This window comes from Erythrolamprus reginae, chromosome 2 (assembly GCF_031021105.1).
Source record: "Erythrolamprus reginae isolate rEryReg1 chromosome 2, rEryReg1.hap1, whole genome shotgun sequence".
Taxonomy (NCBI): Eukaryota; Metazoa; Chordata; class Lepidosauria; order Squamata; family Dipsadidae; genus Erythrolamprus; species Erythrolamprus reginae.
Genome location: NC_091951.1, coordinates 289,051,009 through 289,069,643, shown reverse-complemented (window position 1 = coordinate 289,069,643; position 18,635 = coordinate 289,051,009). Strand labels below are relative to the sequence as shown.

General features: G+C 39.4%; 1 protein-coding gene across 1 annotated transcript in view; it reads left to right on the top strand.

Moving 5' to 3' along the window:
• The window catches only part of LMNB1 (lamin B1), a 35,761-nt gene extending 22,204 nt beyond the window's left edge, over nt 1-13,557 (top strand). Inside the window, exons 5-11 of the mRNA XM_070742842.1 lie at nt 142-267; nt 1,397-1,617; nt 5,336-5,561; nt 6,457-6,561; nt 6,913-7,032; nt 8,900-9,016; nt 12,901-13,557. Of these exons, the coding sequence (XP_070598943.1) occupies nt 142-267; nt 1,397-1,617; nt 5,336-5,561; nt 6,457-6,561; nt 6,913-7,032; nt 8,900-9,016; nt 12,901-12,942 (957 nt within the window). The 3' untranslated portion in view covers nt 12,943-13,557. The remainder of the gene's footprint in view (nt 1-141; nt 268-1,396; nt 1,618-5,335; nt 5,562-6,456; nt 6,562-6,912; nt 7,033-8,899; nt 9,017-12,900) is intronic.
• Nucleotides 13,558-18,635: the final 5,078 nt, after the last annotated feature.

Below are 18,635 nucleotides of genomic sequence, written 5' to 3'. Positions count from 1 at the left end.
ATTCTCTGTTGTCATCTTGCCAGCCTGAGAGGTTTCCTGTATTACGTAACTTAATCCTGTTACAGATTTTTAAAGAGTAAGTACTTGTTACTATATTTGTTGGCAAAGTAAATGGTATGCTTTCTCTATGCTTTTCTGTAGCTTGAAAACGCAAGGCTCTCCTCTGAGATGTGTAGCTCAGCAGCTAACACCGTAAGAGAAGAACTTACAGAGAGTCGCATGCGCATTGATAGCCTCTCTTCCCAACTGTCTGCTTTACAGAAAGAGGTAAGGAATTTAAGATTCTAAGTGACGACTAGCAGATTCTAACTAAATTGGATTTGTATTTCTCTCTGATGATTGAAAATGGAAAACCATATATTTCAACTATATTACTTTTCAGGACAAGGGATTATTTTGTTTTTATTGCGAATACCAATGAGGCAGTTTCTTGGTCTTCCTTCTGCTTTTAAGAGAAAAAAGGGTAATAATTGTCAGCAGTCAATCCTCCTTAAATGTTTGGGGTGAATGTTAGACACATCTGAATTGGTATGTTTTCCATTAGGTAAATTGTGTTGATTCTTTTGTAGTTAGTTTAATTTTAATTCTTCATTTGTGCTTTAACGTGTTTTTTTAATTCTACTTAATGTATTTAGTTCCAATGAACTTGCACAGTAGGTATCCCTATCAAAATGATTGCTTTGGCTTTTGACTGATTTGGTTGTGTAACAGTAGTACTATCAGAGAAGAGTGAGCAATGTTTTTCTTTAAAACTATTTTTCTTATTTTTGAGGAAAATAATATAAAATTGTGCTAGCAAAAAGTTGAATATTTTACATTATTTGGTATAAACCACCCTAGGAAAATTATTTTAAATTATAAATTTAAATTATTTTTTGTATAAATCACCCTGGGAAAATTATTTTAAAATATATACATATTTTAAAATGTAAGGCAGCATACAATATATTAAATGCTTTTATAGGAAGAGATACTTCACTTGTTTTAGAGTAAAAATCTTATATTGAGTAAATCCTTATATTGTGCTGTGTTACATTTAGTATTTACCCAAGATGTTAATGCATGGGAAAAGAACTAAATTCTAAATATTAAAAAGAATTGTTTTGCAAATGGGATTGTTTTGTAATTGTTCAGTGATGGCATTTCTTGCTCCAAACAGGAAATATGTGTGCTTATTTCTTTTTGTGTTAGATTGCTTAATAATCAGTGGAAATATATATTTGGGGGGAGGGGGCATAAGAGGACAAATTAATTCCTTAGTGCTAATTATTTTATGTACAAAACAGATATAAAATTATTTCATGTTTTTCAATGTAAGTTTTTAATAGCATCTTTCCACATATATATTCTCAGTAGTTAAGGTTGCTGAGTTTTCTGTTTTGTTTCTAATTTTTAGTCTAGAGGATGGCTAGAGAGGATGCAAGAACTGGAGGACATCCTGGCTAAAGAAAGGGATACCTTCCGCAGGGCACTATCTGACAAAGAGAGAGAGATGGCAGAGATACGAGATCAGATGCAACAGCAGTTGACTGATTATGAACAACTGCTAGATGTAAAATTGGCTCTGGATATGGAAATCAATGCCTATAGGAAGCTGTTGGAGGGTGAAGAAGAAAGGTAATGTAAAGATCCATTAATCTTTCTATTCACTAAACACATCCCCCTCTGAAGGTCAGGAGAGACCCTGATATGACAGAAGATATGTGTATGGTTTTAACAAATGAAGGTCAAAATGGAAAGATCCTCTTTGGAAAATTTTCTTTGGATTTCTATGTGATCACTCTTATATTTGTTGGCTTAGCCATATATGATATGTAAAGTAGCTAAAATCCAACTAAAACTCTTGCAGTAAGAAAGTATAGTATAAACAGTACTGAAATAGTATTGATTTGGATTGTGTAAGTATTCTAATCATTGAGGAAAATTGCTCAACTTAATAGTTACAATAGAGCCCAAAATGTATGTTGTTAAGTGAATTTTGTCTCATTTTACAATTTAATTGCCACAGTGAAGTGAATCAATGCAACTGTTAAATTAATAACATGGTGGTTAAGTGAATCTGCTTTTCCCATTGACTTGGCTTGCCAGAAAGTTGCAGATGGGGATCACATGATCTTGGACACAGTACAGGTCAGAAATATGAGTCAGTTGTCAAGCATCCAAGTATAAATCACGTCACCATGGGGATGCTGCAATGGTCATGAGTGAAAAATGGTCATAAATCACATTTTTCAGAGCTGTTGTAACTGAATGGTCACTAAATGAACTTGTAAAATGAGGATTACCTGTATTTGTTACCATCACTTAATAAAAAATACTTAATGGTAGCTAGTTTAAAACCTGAAAACACAACATTCTCAATGCCCTCGGAGAGGGGCGGCATATAAATCTAATAAATAATAATGAGGACAAATGACCCGGATTGTGGGGGCAATATGTTGGCTCTGTTAAAAAGTGCTATTGTTAACATGTTGTAAGCTGCCCTGAGTCTAAGGAGAAGGGAGGCATAAAAAAATCTAATCAATCAATCGAATAAATAAATTAGCTTGGATTTGCTGGATATCAAATCACTTCCACATGCATGTACACTTGTCGTTGTATTCAGTTCAAAGACAATTAAAGTGCAATTCTGCAATTTTCCAAATCCAGCCCACAGGATACTTAGATCAGAGCTGCCCGGGAAACAGCAAAAGACCAGCCTGCAGTACACAGATCTCCTGAGCTCAATTTTCTCTAGCAGAGGTTTGCAGGAGGCCATTGCAGCCAGAAACAGAGCTTGTGAGGGCCTCAGCGAGTTCTGTTTTCCCTGGCAGAGTGCTGCAGGAGGCCATTGTAGACCAGAAACGGAGCTCAGTAGCCTGTTTTTGCTGGCGGAGCACTTGGGCCACCACAGATGCCCCCGACACAAGTGACGTCAAGTTGCCTCCCCTCCCAAGGTCAAACACAACCCTCAGTGAAATCGAGTTTGACACCTTGATGTAAATGAACTCTAGAGAAGATTGAATAAGGCTTTAGCAGCCTCTGCTTTCTAAATTCCTAAATGGCCTGCAGATCACCAGTCTGCCAATCTTATCTACTTCCTCTTAGCCACCAACCTGCTAATATTCTTGGATTTTTTCCATCCAACTGCCAAACCACTGTTACTTATGATGCTCGTGTATTGGTGTGAAAGTACTGTAAAATTCAAAGAAATGTTTGGGCACAGAAGAAATTGCATAGTTGTAAATATCACCCTCTCCATACTTTTCAGCCTACTTATCATGAGCTAGAAGTCTTTAGGTTTAGAAGAAGATTCATTACTACTTTTTCTTTCCAAGTTTAGTATTAGATTGCTTTGGTCATGTTTTGGATCTCCAACAGAAAATCCATGTGGCATTTTTTTTTCTGTCTACCACTCCTCATATAAAGTGTATGCTGCTGAATAAAGGACAATTTAATACATTATTCTTTGGCTAGTCTTTGTTTTAGAACCTCTTAAAAACTAGCCTCAATTAATAATGTTGGTTATGCAGAGAGAGTATGAACTGTTCGTACTTGAAAATGTTAGCCTGTCTGTTACCGTATATACTCGAGTATAAGCCGAGTTTTTCACCCCAAAAATGGGCTGAAAAACACAACCTCGGCTTATACTCGGGTCATTGACAAAGTCACCACACGAGGGCGCCATTGCTTGAGCCAGAGCGAGGAGGCACCAGCTTTTGTCCCCTCTCGCACGCCGTAGTTCCTCTCCCTGGCTCAAGCAAAAGAGGCAGCCATTTGCTCCAACCGAGAGGGGGGAAAAGCAATGGTGAGTAACTATTCCTTGCTCTCTCTGCATTGCCCTTAGTCGGATTAAAAAGGCCTCCTGCTGTCAGATTCTCCTCCCCCTCCTTTGAAAGGATTTAAACTGTTTAAAAAATGGTATTTTGTGGTAGTTGCTGTCCTTGCTTGGATAGGATCTAATAATGTGTTATGAGGCAGAGCTAGACAGGAATTCTTTTTCTATCTGTCTATCTTTCTTTCTATCTATCTATTTTTCTATCTATCTATCTATCTATCTATCTATCTGTATCTATTTCTATCTATCTATCTATCTATCTATCTATCTGTATCTATTTCTATCTATCTATCTATCTATCTATCTATCTATTTTTCTATCTGTCTGTCTATCTATCTATCTATATCTATCTATCTGTCTATCTATCTATCATCTATCTATCTGTATCTATTTCTATCTATCTATTTTTCTATCTATCTATTTTTCTTTCTATCTATCTGTATCTATTTCTATCTATCTATCTATCTATCTATCATCTATCTATCTGTCTATCTATCTATTTTTCTATCTATCTATTTTTCTTTCTATCTATCTATCTATCTATCTGTATCTATTTCTATCTATCTATCTATCTATCTATCTATCTATTTTTCTATCTGTCTGTCTGTCTGTCTATCTATCTTTCTATCTATATCTATCTATCTATCTATCTATCTATCTATCTATCTATCTGTATCTATTTCTATCTATCTATTTTTCCATCTTTCTATCTATCTATTTTTCTATCTATCTATCTATCTCTCTATCTATCTGTATCTATTTCTATCTATCTATCTATCTATTTTTCTGTCTGTCTGTCTCTATCTATCTTTATATCTATATCTATCTATCTATCTATCTATCTATCTATCTATCTATCTATCTATCTATTTGGTTTTCTATGCTGATAACCTCGCTGAAGCTCTTCTTTGGATACACTTATTTATTTGTTTGTTTGTTTGTTTGTTTATTTAATTGGATTTATATGCAATCCCTCTCCAAGGACTCAGGGTGGCTCACAGCATATATAAAAACAGAACAATAATGTAAATCCAATTAATGATGAGAAGGAATCCAGTTTTGAAGGATTTTAACTCTTAGGTTTTAGCTTTGTTCCTGATCGAGCTACTTTTTTTACTTTTTAATTTATTGTTAATATTGTTAATTTGTTTACCCTCTTTTAAATTTACAGAGCTAGTTTACTGGTTTTCTTTAAAATAAATATTCTAAAACATGTCTCAATTAATGTAATTTTATTGTTTTCCATTTTTATAAGTTACCAGTAGCCACTGCATTTTCTAACCTCGGCTTATACTCGGGTCAATACGTTTTCCCCGTTTTTGTGGCAAAAATTGGTGCCTCGGCTTATACTCGGGTCGGCTTATACTCGAGTATATACGGTAATTTAAATATAGATTGACTTATTTTATTTAAGAGTGGGGTTCAGAAACCTTACTATGAACTTTTACAAGTTCGTAACACAACGTGGGTGGCGACATGGTTGAAGAAAAATAACTATTCATGAATTTGTTTCCTCAGGTTGAAACTTACTCCCAGCCCATCTTCCCGTGTAACTGTCTCTCGGGCATCATCAAGCCGCAGTGTTCGTACAACAAGGGGAAAGAGGAAGAGGGTTGATGTAGAAGAATCGGAAGCCAGTAGTAGTGTCAGTATTGCTCATTCAGCTTCTGCAACTGGAAATATCTGTATTGAGGAGATAGATGTAGATGGGAAATTTATTCGCTTGAAGAACACTTCTGAGCAGGTATGTTAATTATATACTAAGACATAGTATACTTGATTTGTTTTTGATTATATAGTATATAGTTCTCGGAGAAGAGTGGCATATAAATCCAATAAACAAACAAACAAACTCAGCCAGTGAAAGGTTGTTTTAAATCTCTACTAAAAGTTTTAGTTCTATAATCCAAGTGGTGACATACAATATTTTATTAAACAATTTATTATTCTCCAACTCTCAACTCCAACTGCCAAATTCCCTAATTCTCAGCAATTGCCATGCTAGCTAGATATTATTTGGAATTGAATTTTATATCATTAGAAGGATGGATGAGGCTGACAAGGTAGAGTCGGGAACTTAAAGCCTTTCAGAACCTAAAATGTAGCATTATTTCATTGTCCATGGTAAGGGAACTGTTGGAAGATGAAGTGAAGGGGTTCTTCTTGTTTAGCTACAGTGTATAGGATTGCATGATTTATTTTTCTATGACTAAACTGGCAATCTAGAAAAGAAAAACTATTGTACTTATTCTTTGTTGATTCTAAAAAGGATAGAGTATATGCAAAATATATTGTATATTCTATTAATCTAAATGGCTTAACGGGCAAAAATATATACTGTAGGTATTCATGGCTAAGCCAAGAATTTTAGGTTTCAAAATAATACTCCAAAATTGGTTTGATCTAGCTATAAACCAGATTTTTTAAACGCCTCACAGCATTAAAATTATGCAATTTTTAAAACAGTTACCTAAAAATTTGCAGTTTCCTATCTGTCACTGGTTAAAAGTTTTAAACTAGATTTATCTGCAGATGATGCATTTTTGTGGCATTTTGGTTGAAATGTCACGAGATACTTAACCCTTTTCATGTATTGTAATTGCCTAATACAGATCTTTTTGTCCTCTGATTTAATTTAGGATCAACCAATGGGAGGCTGGGAGATGATCAGAAAAATAGGAGATGTTTCTGTGAATTATAAGTATACCTCAAGATATGTGCTGAAGGCAGGCCAGACAGTTACAGTAAGTGAGATCAATTTTGTGGAACTCAAAATGTAGCTTGTTAATAAAAGATAATTTGGACAATAACCAAAAATTCCAGGTTGAATGGAATAATAACTAATTAAAATGTGTGTAAATTAATACTAATCAATGAGTGTCATTGGATTCTTTTCCATAAAAAAATGAGGCCATCTATTGATTATAGAGCAATGTCTTTAAACTGCTATTTTACTTAAGATTTCTGGCACTTTTTATCCAAAAACCATGCAGTTTAGCTGTATTTTGTCTTTTCACCTTGTATATAAATAGAGATGCAAAGATACTTATTGGCAGATATATATTAATTTTGTACAATCTGTTTCATTTTCTCAGATATGGACTGCTAATGCTGGAGTAACAGCCAGTCCTCCCTCTGACCTCATCTGGAAGAACCAGAATTCTTGGGGCACTGGCAAAGATGTGAAAGTTGTTCTGAAAAACTCTCAGGGAGAGGTAACGTAGATACATATGACTCCATTGCCTTGATACAATGTAATTAATTTTATTTTAAAAGGATGTGACCGAATAGAGGATAAGGCTCTGATTTTCTTTTTAATTTATAGCAGTGATGGCGAACCCTTTTTGGTTTATATGCCAAAAGGGTTTGTGTGCGTGCACACACCTATTCCTTCTCCCAAAACATGTGTGCTCCCCCATGCTGCGCAAGCACACAAATACACAGTCATATGCGCATAGGCCTCACTGAAACCTAGGATGGTGAAAAAACGGCCCAACAGGCAAAACGGAAGTTTATAAAAATGGACTTTCGGTTTGCCCATTGCCGGAAGGGCAAAATGGTCTTCCCCTAGGCCACTGATGGCGAATGTTTGTTTCCTCAGGTGCCAAAAGAGTATGCCCATGCACGATTGTGCATGTGTGAGTGCCCACACCAATAATTCAATGCTTGGGGAGGGCAAAAATGGCTTCTCCCAATCCCCAGAGGCCCTCTGGAGGCCGGAAATGGTCTGTTTCCCGACTTCTGGTGGGCCCAGTAGGCTCATGTTTCACCCTCCCCAGGCCTCAAAGACTTCCCTGGAGCTGGGGGAGGGTAAAATGCCCTCTCCCATCCCCCAGAGGCTCTCTGGGAGCCAAAAATACCCTCCCAGAGCCTTTGCGAGCAAAAAAGCAGATGGCCGGCACACACATGCATGTTGGAGCTGAGCTAGGTCAATGACCTGCGTGCCAGGAAATATGACTCCGCGTGCCACCTGTGGCACCTGCGCCATAGGTTCGCCATCACTGCCTTAGGCCAAAAATCAGTTGTCCGGTGCATGCATGCGCGCTGGAGCTGAATATGCAGCAACATATGCAGCCGCCCCCGAGTCTTCAGAGAGGGGCGGCATACAAATCTAATAAATAATAATTAACAACAACACCTCGTGTGCCCTCCGATATGGCTTTGCGTGCCATCTGTGACATATAAGCATGTACTGCTGCTGTGAATATATAAGTGGGGTTTATATATTCACAGCAGCAGTGCATGCTTACAATAGATAATAAAAAAGTCCTGAAATACAGTAGTGATCCCCCGCTCGTTGCGAGGGTTCCGTTCCAGGACCCCCCCGCAACGAGCGGGTTTTCGCGAAGTAGCGCTGCGGAAGTAAAAACACCATCTGCGCATGTGCAGATGGTGTTTTTACTTCCGCAGCGCTAGCGAGGAGCCGAAGATTGGGGGCGGCACGGGTGTTTTAAAACGTCGCCGCCGACATGGGGGGCTCGCTAGTACCCCCCTAACCCGGGTTGGGGGTTCGGGGGGGTGCTAGCGAGCCCCCCATGTCGGCGGGGACGTTTTAAAACACCCGCGCGGCTTTCCAATGAGTCCCGAAGACAAACGCGGAAGTTTGACGTTTGTCTTCGGGACTCATTGGAAAGCTCCGATCGTTTTAAAGCAGGCACGCCGTTCTCCGCTAACTCCTAAAGCGGGGAAGTTCACCAGGAGTCAGCGGAGAACGGCGCAACTGTTTTAAAACGATCGGAGCTTTCCAATGAGTCCCGAAGACAAACGTCAAACTTCCGCGTCTTCGGGACTCATTGGAAAGCTCCTGGGCGAAGGGCGGGCGAGCGGGTGCTGGGGGGGGCTTCGCCCTCCCGCCAGCAAGAGGGGGAAGACCCAGGGAAGCTGCCCAGCAGCTGATCTGCCGGGCGCCATCTACGCATGCGTGCCCATAGAAAAAAGGGCACGCATGCGCAGATGGTGTTTTGACTTCCGGGTTGAAAAATCGCGAATTACCCTGTTCGCAATGGTCGGGGACGCAATAACCGGGGGATCACTGTACTGTAGTTTGAGTGTTTGGTAATAACCCAACCATCTCTATTATAGGAAGTTGCTCAGAGAAGCACCGTCTTCAAAACAACTTTACTTGAAGTTGAAGAGGGGGAAGAAGTAGAAGAAGAACCAATTGAAGCTGTAGAAGAGGAAGATCTGTTTCACCAGCAGGTATCCTATAATTTCAGATATCTTTAAAAAAAATGGTCTCTTCTGAATAATGTAAGGGGTTTTACAGAAAACCATGATAGGAATACATTTAATTGTTTTATCAAACCAGCATAGAGAGCTCACAAATGAAATAAATAAAATTCAAAGAATCTACTGCAGACTGAGCTCCAGACAACCTTTCTGACAGTTCTAGCTATAATGTGATATTAACGTTTGCTAGGGTTGCTGATTTTTGGCTGTTGGTAATCTAAAGCAGGGGTGTCAAACTCACGTCATCACATGACGTATTGGGACTTTTCCCCCCTTTGCTAAATTGGAGTGGCCGTGGTCAACATATGACGCATCCAACCCATGGGTCATAAGTTTGACATCCCTGGTTTAGAGGGTAAAGAAGGAACTATTAACTATCCATTTGAAAAAATCAGTAGGGGAAGAAAGACCAATCACTCCATCCTTGTAACGCCAAGATTAAAGAAACGTCATTAGACTGATTGATAAGCACAAGAATTACGACTAAGCAAGTATCACCATGTCTATCCAGATCTACATTAACCATCTTTAGCTCATGAGGTAGTAGAAGAATAAAATGGGAAGAGTGATACATTTATGCTTGTTTATGTTTGAAATGCTTTTCAACTTTTCCTCAGTATACATTTAGTCTTCCGTTTAGCCGGTTCCTAATTTGAAATGATATGTCCCAGTTTTTCCCTAAACTTACTTTAAATTATTACTTCCCAACCCTGGCAAGTTTAAGATGGGTGGATTTCAACTTCCAAAATACTCCAGGCAGCATGCTGCGTGGGAAATTCTGAGAGTTCAGAGATATGTTTCTTATAGTTGGGAGGCTGGGAAATGTTCTAGATCAGAGATCCCCAACTACTGGCTATGGTCTATTCAGAATCAGGCTGTACGAGAGCCAGGCTGGCATACGCACGGAGCTCCACTCGCGCAAAAGGCGGGCCAGCATGCACACATGTTATCCCACAGCCCGCTTCCCTGCCCCAGCTGGGCTGGACTGCTAAACCACAAAGATTGGGGATTACTGGTCTAGATCATAGCCTTCAGCACTGTTTACATAGGGCTGGCCTAAAGGTGCTAAATTATAACTTAAAATAGTTTTGAGAGCCATAGGCAAATTCAGAACTGAGCTTCTTTAGATCCAAGCCATTGTAAACAACCATGGCACTAAGTTTAATGCTTGCCTTGTGACCACCTTGTTTTTTTTAGGAGTGTGTACAACATAGAAACTGTAGGGGTTTTTTTGTTTTTGAATTCAAAATAAACACTTGTGAGTCAGAGGTTCGCAAACTTCTGCAAATAATTAAGTTTTAATAAACTGGAATATTTTGTTTGTTCCGTGGTTTGGCTGAAAAATATTGGAAGGATCTTAAAGGACTAGTAGGAAAAAAAAATGTATGCACCTCTCCTGTCTTCACGAGCTGCCTTGCCTCTTAAACATCTTAGTGCCTTTCCCTATACAGTGGTATCTACTTACAAACTTAATTTGTTCCGTGACCAGGTTCTTAAGTAGAAAAGTTTGTAAGAAGAAGCAATTTTTCCCATAGGAATCAATGTAAAAGCAAATAATGTGTGTGATTGGGGAAACCATAGGGAGGGTGGAGGCCCTGTTTCCTCCCAGGAGATTCCTAGAGAGGCCCCACGGAGGCTTCTCCCCGCCTTTTCCAGCCCTGTTTCCTTCCAGGAGATTCCTAGAGAGGCCCCACCAAGGTTTCTCCCCGCCTTTTCCGGCCCTGTTTTCTCCCAGGAGATTCCTAGAGAGGCCCCATGGAGGCTTCTCCCCGCCATTTCCAGTTAGTTTCAGAGGCTCGTGTTTGTAAGTGGATAAAGGTTCTTGAGAAGAGGCATCTAGAAAAGTTCGTAAGTAGAGGTGTTAGTAGGTAGAGGTACCACTGTACTTGAATTCAAGTGGGGAATCTAAGCATTTCCAACCACTTTCCCCCCCTGAAAATACTGCACCTTTTGTTGTACAGTGGTACCCTATGATACGAACCCCTCGTCTTACGAACAACCCGAGATACGAACCCGGGGTTCAGAAATTTTTTGCCTCTTCTTACGAACTTTTTCCTTCTTACGAACCCACCGCTGAGAAGCCCCGCCACCCGGCTGTCGCTTTTTGAAACAGCCGGGGGGCTTCTCAGCGTCCTCCTGAACCCGAACTTCCGGGTTCGGCGTTCAGGAGGCCGCTGAGAAGCCCCCTGGCTGTTTCAAAAGGCGACAGCCGGGTGGCGGGGCTTCTCGGCGGTGGGTTCGTAAGAAGGAAAAAGTTCGTAAGAAGAGGCAAAAAATTTCTGAACTCCGGATTCGGTGTTCAGGAGGCCGCTGAGAAGCCCCCTGGCTGTTTCAAAAGGCGACAGCCGGGCGGCGGGGCTTCTCAGCAGCCTCCCGAACACCGAATCCGGAAGTTCGGCAAATGTTCTGGTTCGGGAGGCCGCTGAGAAGCCCCGCCGCCCAGCTGTCACCTTTTAAAACAGCCGGGGGGCTTCTCGGCGGCCCCCCGAAACGCCGAACTCGGAAGTTCGGGTTTGGCGTTCGGGTTCAGGAGGACGCTGGGAAGCCCCCCGACTTTCAAAAGGTGACAGCCGGGCAGCGGCGTTTTTTTGCGTTTTTTTTTCCGTTGCACGGATTAATTGATTTTACATTGTTTCCTATGGGAAACAATGTTTCGTCTTACAAACTTTTCGTCTTACGAACCTCCCCCGGCAACCAATTAGGTTCGTAAGACGAGGTATTACTGTATTATCTTAGCTATACAGTGGTACCTCTACTTACGAATTTTTTTTAGATAAGAACTGGGTGTTCAAGCTTTTTTTGCTTCTAGTTAAGAACCATTTTCTACTTAAGAACCCGAGAAATTTCCCAGGAAATTTGAGAGCCGCACAAACGCCCAACCAGTTTCCTGCCATTCCCCCTGGGTTTCTCTCTCTGGTGCAGTGTATGGGAGGCAGCCTTGCGCCGGGTGTATGGGAGGTGCATGCTCCTCACTGCCTCAAAGTCTCTCGTTTTTTTAAGCCTTAAAAGTTTTGGATTTTTTAGATTCCCCTCACCTCACCTTCTTCCTTCGGCAGCGACTGTCCTCCTCCTCTTCTTCCTCCTCTTCCTCCCATCCAAATTCCGAGCTTTTATTTTTTTTCCTAATGGGTTTGCATGCATTATTTGCTTTTACATTGATTCCTCTGGGAAAAATTGCTTCTACTTAAGAACATTTCTATTTAAGAACCAAATTAGGTTCTTAAGTAGAGGTACCACTGTAATCAAGTGGCCTTGCTTGCTTTTCCCAGTCATTCCAACAGAACATTCCACATTTCAGGCCCATATCTGGATAAAATGTGTGGTTTAGTCTAGACAAAGACACTCAAAACTGTTCCATTCATGCTGCAACCCCACATTAAATACTTTCTAACAACAATGTAGAATTTATTTCAATGTATTTCAGCTTTTGCATATGAAAACTTTTTTCAAGATTTTGAAGCAAGTAGTTCTTTCTAATATTGTGTATACAACAATATTGTTACAACAATTCAGGAGTATTAAAAATATTTGCATGAAACAATATAAATTCTGGTTGACAGCTATTATATAAGGGGCATCTCTCCTTAGATAGACGAGAGATGGCCCTTATATAATAGCTGTCATCCAGAATTTATATTGTTTCATGCAAATAATTTTAATACTCTTGAATTGTTCCATGTTTTCCTCCTATGACAGAACATAAAATGCATTGTTAATAAGATTCAGAGATGCTTATTATTTATACTATTATAACTTTGGAAAATAGGTAAGTTATTTGTTACATTGAATGTATATCAAATTTTACAGTTTTATATATCAGTTATAATCTTAACATTTTTTTATATTTAAAATAGGGAGACCCACGAGGAACCAACAGAAGCTGTGCAATCATGTAAATGCCAATCATCTAGTCCTCACTTATGTTTATCCCTTCTTGCAGAGGAGAACCTTCTTGGAAGCACAACATATTTTTGTATTTCCTTTTGTGAATTTTAAAGCTGTGTCTGGCCTTAATTTCCTTTCTCCCAGAGATGGAGGTTTTTGTATGTCAGATCATATATATAGCTTTTTGAAATGTGAAATATTGACACTGAACTATGTACTGTTTTTTCAAAAAAACAACCCTCATTTTTACGGTGGTCCTTTTTTAATATCCTTGTTAAAAAAATACTTGTGTGGGGTTTGGTTGTTAGTCTAGCCATCTACTCTTTATCTTTTTACATTCTTACATGCTTTTTGGAAGGGGAAGAAAAGTGCTTTCAACAAAATTTTTGTATGGAAAACTTTTGTATTTTAGCAATCAAGATACACAAATTTTACTCAATATTTGTAAAGAAAATTATCGTATATTAGACATAAATAGGATGAAGGACTATAAAACAATTTGACTAGTTTTACTTAGCAATTTAATCAGGAAATGGGCTTATGTTAATGTGTGATCTGTGTTTTTAAATTCTAGTGTAACTTGCATACTTTTTCATGTCATATTAACAATAAAAGCTATCTTAAGACGTCTTGCATGTTAATACTTGGAGGGGAGTTAAGTTTTAGTAAAAATAAAATACAGACTCATCAATGTTAGTGAATCAATTGTTTAATAATGGTATTTTAGATGAATTGGTGTTTTTAGATTTTATAAAATATTCAGCATTTTGCTTGTACAACCCACAAGAAAATGTGTTTTTTCCTGTGGGGGAGGGCGCTGAATGGGAGGGTCTAATCAGCAGTAGGACTTATGGAAAGTTAAATAGGCTTAAAAGGGAGAAAGTAATGCTTACAATGCAGATCAGTGAAAATGGCATCACTCTGTCCTTCTCCAAGAGAATAGAAAGATCATATAATTGGATTTTTTAAAAGGTATTTACTATGTTTTTTGATATGTTGTGAGCCGCCCTGAGTATTCGGAAAGAACCGGCATACAAATCCAATTAATAAATGAATATGATCTTGTATCCCTGCATAAAGCAGGTTTGCAGAGTAGGTAATGGCTTCCTTCTCTGGAAGCCTGTGAATGGTCATGCAAAGTCTGACAAGCCCTTACTTAATGCTTTCCCCATATTAAGAATATTTAAAAGTACAGTGATACCTTGTCTTACAAACTTAATTGGTTCCGGGACGAGGTTCTTAAGGTGAAAAGTTTGTAAGACGAAACAATGTTTCCCATAGGAATCAATGGAAAAGTGATTAATGCGTGCAAGCCCAAAATTCACCCCTTTTGCCAGCCGAAGCGCCCATTTTTGCACTGCTGGCATTCCCATGAGGCTCCCATCCATGGGAAACCCCACCTCCGGACTTCTGTGTTTTTGCAATGCTGCAGGGAAATCCCAGTAAGGGAATCCCAGCATCGCAAAAACGAGCGCTTCGCTGGCAATAGAAGTCCGGAGGTGGGGTTTCCCAGCAAAGGGAGTATCAGTGAAATCGCAGCATCACAAAAACACCGAAGTCCTTGAAACCCCACCTCCGGACCTCTGTGTTTTTGTGATGCTGCGATTTCACTGAGGCTCCCCTCCGTTGCCAGTAAAGTGCCCGTTTTGGGGATTCCTCTGCAGCATCACAAAAACACGGAAGTCTGGAGATGGGGTTTTCCATGGAGGGGAGCCTCAGTGAAATCGCAGCAGCACAAAAATGGGTGCTTCGCTGGCAACGGAAGTCCGGAGGCGGGGCATCCCAGCGGCGGCGGTGTGTTTGTAAGGTGAAAATAGTTTGTAAGAAGAGGCAAAAAAATCTTAAACCCCGGGTTTGTATCTTGAAAAGTTTGTATGACGAGGCGTTTGTAAGACGAGGTATCACTGTACATCTCTTGTTTAGTTTTTTTTAAGCCACAACATATTAATCTTTTAGTCTTATCAGTGCTTCAGCATTGCTATTGTACTATCAGAATTTTTTACAGAGACAGTTAACAGAATCTCCTTCCTAGATGTTGAAAATCCATTCTCCTTTTTGTACGTTATGCATAGATTACACTTTTTCTGCCTCATAGGAGCCTCACATTTTGTTGATGATCGTGTTTTGTTTGCAGGTTGATCTGTCCTGGACTTTTGAAGGAATTATATTATTAAAAAGGGGGGATTCACTCATTGCTCACATTCACAAAATCATCACAAGATTTTTTACTGTTATTATATTCTTCACTCATTGCTCACATTCACAAAATCATCACAAGATTTTCTATTATTATATTCTAGTATTCTATTACATTCTGCTAATGGTTATTTTTCTCAGACAATTCTTCAGAAATATGAAAAAATATATAACATTTGGGCAGTTGTAGATTGTGGTTTTTCTTGAAGAATCGAAAACAACCCTATGTAGAGGTTTGACTGAATCTTGCATCCTTTGGTTGGGTTTTGAAACTGGGAAAATGTCAGTGACTTCTTGATTTACTTGACTAGTGTCTGTATGTTTGTGTATTTCATGTTTGTGAGCAAAAATCATATTCTGATTATCCATTTTTTTAGAACCAACAACTATTTTGCTAAGGAAAGTGAAATCAAATTGCAGATGCAGCTTTTCTTACGCAATGTTTTTCAAAAGTGTGGTCCAAGGATTCCTAGCTAGACATTCCCCAAGACCACCTCGAGGTCTACAAAATCAAAATTGCCACCTTATGTTCTGTCTGGGTCACTCCAGAAGCCAATACCAACCCAAAAAGAGAATCCAGACACACTGGTAAAAGGCAAAGTTTTATACAATTCAAGAAAAACACAGGTAACAGAAAATGTCCTTACAAACAGGAAAATGCTGTAACTTCAGATATATTCACGAAGGCCAAAAGTCCATGCAGCAATACAGAATTCTTGCTGCCAAGCCGAGGCTGTAGATAGCAGACCTACACTTCCCATGGGTCTTCCAAAGCTGCTGGGCCACAAGCCAGGAACAGAGACGCCAACAAACAAGACAGGATAACGCAACTCCAAACTGATAACATTACACATGGCTTCAAGGGCTTGCCTGCCTTTTAAACCCTGCTGATGAGGACCACACCCAAACCCAGCTGTTCCTAATTCAATGGTGAAAATATCTCTTTAACTGCTCCTTTTGTTGCTCTGAACGTCGCTGTCTCATGTCAATGACAGCTTGTGCATCATCATCTAATGACTCCAAGCTACTGGCTGGGGAGAGGGCCCCCCCCCCCCCGGGGCTCTCATGCTGTTCTCCATTTCATTCCTGATTTTCCTCTCCCCCGTCCAACTGTTCAGCCCCCTCCTCTGCGCTGTCATCCTCCAGGCATGGAGCCAGCAGAGACACAGCTGGTCCCTGAGCAGCCTCAGGCTGAATCACAACACCTTAAAATTTAAGATTAAGATTAAAAATAATACAATATTAAAAGCCTTTCAGAGAGTTGTGAGAAGTATTAAGGGCAGCAGATAAATCAATTTTTATTTTAAATGTATAAAATATTGATAATAACCCACACAAACAAAAGCTGTTTTAGGGACTTTTGTAATTTTTAAAATTGGGAAAGGAGCGGAGCCTGAGGAAAAATGTGGGAAGGGATTCTAGAGATGTTTCTCTGTCAAATTAAGGAATCGGTTGTGTTTACCTCCAGAACTTGAAAAAGTATGTTCAGCTTTATAGCCTTCATTTTATTGAAGCATCAGCCAGAGATAAAACAGTTTTAAGCACAATTAATAGTTGCAAATGGCAAAGATCGTGTTGTGGTTATCATGTTACAATTCTATAATCAGCCACAAGATGGGAGTCTTGCTATTAGAGTGTTCATTGAAGATTCAAAGGGGGAAATATCATCAGAGTTTGTTCTTGCTCAGGCCATAACAGTCTATTTCAACCCAAGAAAATAGATAAAGGGTAAATTAAAAGAAATGCTCATTATGTAAGTGATCACAGACAAGAAACATTTGGAAAGAATGCAAATAGTACATTTACCATTTAAAAAGCTGATCAGAAAACTAGTTTCTGATGTATTTTTAATGAATAAAATATTTAGTGGACATTTTACTTTTAACATCAGCTATTAAGCTGAATAGCTCTGAAAAGGACTAATTTACAATTCCAGAATTTTTCCTACTGAGCTGTGATAACCTAATAGAATTCAAAATCCATTACCAACTAGAATCTATGTTGAATTTAGCCCACTGGCTTCTGAGGTGAAAGATTCTAATCAAGCAAAATGCAGTGAACTTATGGTCTACAGAGTTTGGAAGGAACAGAATATTTTCATTGAGCTCAATGTCCAAAATGGACTGGGAATTTATTACCTTTCCATACATAACCTAACAGCCAGGGTCCTTCAAAGAATTAAGTCAAGACTTCTCAAATATGTGGTGCTATGACCACCTAGAATCATAAACGAATATTTATCAGGCTCTAAAAGACTTGGGGATAAGCTGAAATGTGGCTTGTCCACAGCAGGGACATGAGTTGCCAGGAATTGTGGGTATCACAATATGGATAAGCTTCCCTTGGAGATTCCTACTGCCCCCACCTTCGCCTTCCGTAAGAGTCTTAAGACTCACTTATTCTGTCAGGCTTGGGGCTATTAGATTCTTGCCCCTTGGTCAATGAACATTGAGAATGTTGAGTAAATGGAACGATTGGATTTTGGGGTTTTTTAGACTTTAATTAATTGGATTTTGTTTGTTTTATGTTGTGAGCTGCCTCGAGTCCTCGAAGAGGGGTGGCATAGAAGTCCAATAAATAAATATGCAAAGGCCAAAGCTAGATTGCTGTCACTACTTGTGACCTCTGAAAGCCTTTCCATTTTCTGCATCAGTCAGAACCCACTCTGGAGTGTAGCCCAAAGTATCTCAGCCAGAATCAATTGCCTTGGCTCACTTTTTCCTCTCTTCCAAGATTGGTTATTTCTTGACTTCCTCAGATCGTTAGTCTGTGTCCTGGTGCTACAAATCCATACTTTCTCCAGGCAGCCAGCATGGCCTGGCCTCTCATCAAGAGATGTTTACTGTTGTGAACAGAAAGAAGCATATGCCACCTTGAGCTGAATGAAAGGAAGGATATAATTTGCAAGCAGAGGAAATGCATTGCTTGGACTCCCTGCAGCGGACATGGAGGACCAGCTCCATGACACAGTATAATACCCTTTCCAGGAAGAAGCCTTGGCTGGCATTAAGTAATAGGACTTAACCCTGGCCAGGTTGTCAGGTAGCACTTGGGGTAGATTAAAACTACTGTAGGGGGGTCATTGCAGCAAGCAAAATGGCTGTGGGAGGTGAGTCCCCAGTTTTTGGATGATTTTATCTAATCTGATCCAATCCAGTGCTTGGCAAAAATACTGCATCCAGGCAGAAGGAGTGCAACACGGAAGTCATTACCACAGTCTGAGAATAAGAAGTTAAGATTTGAGAGATGATGAGATACATAATGTGGCGAAAATCCATACAGGATTTTATAATTTACAGTATTCTGGATTTACAGCATTTACAAAAATCAAACAGTAAAATTATTCTGGAATAATTTAGTTGTTCATTTTTAAAATATACTGCTCAAAAAAATAAAGGGAACACTCAAATAAAACATCCTAGATCTGAATGAATGAATTGATTGAATACTTTGTTCTGTACAAAGTTGAATGCACAACAGCATGTGAAATTGATTGTCAATCAGTAAT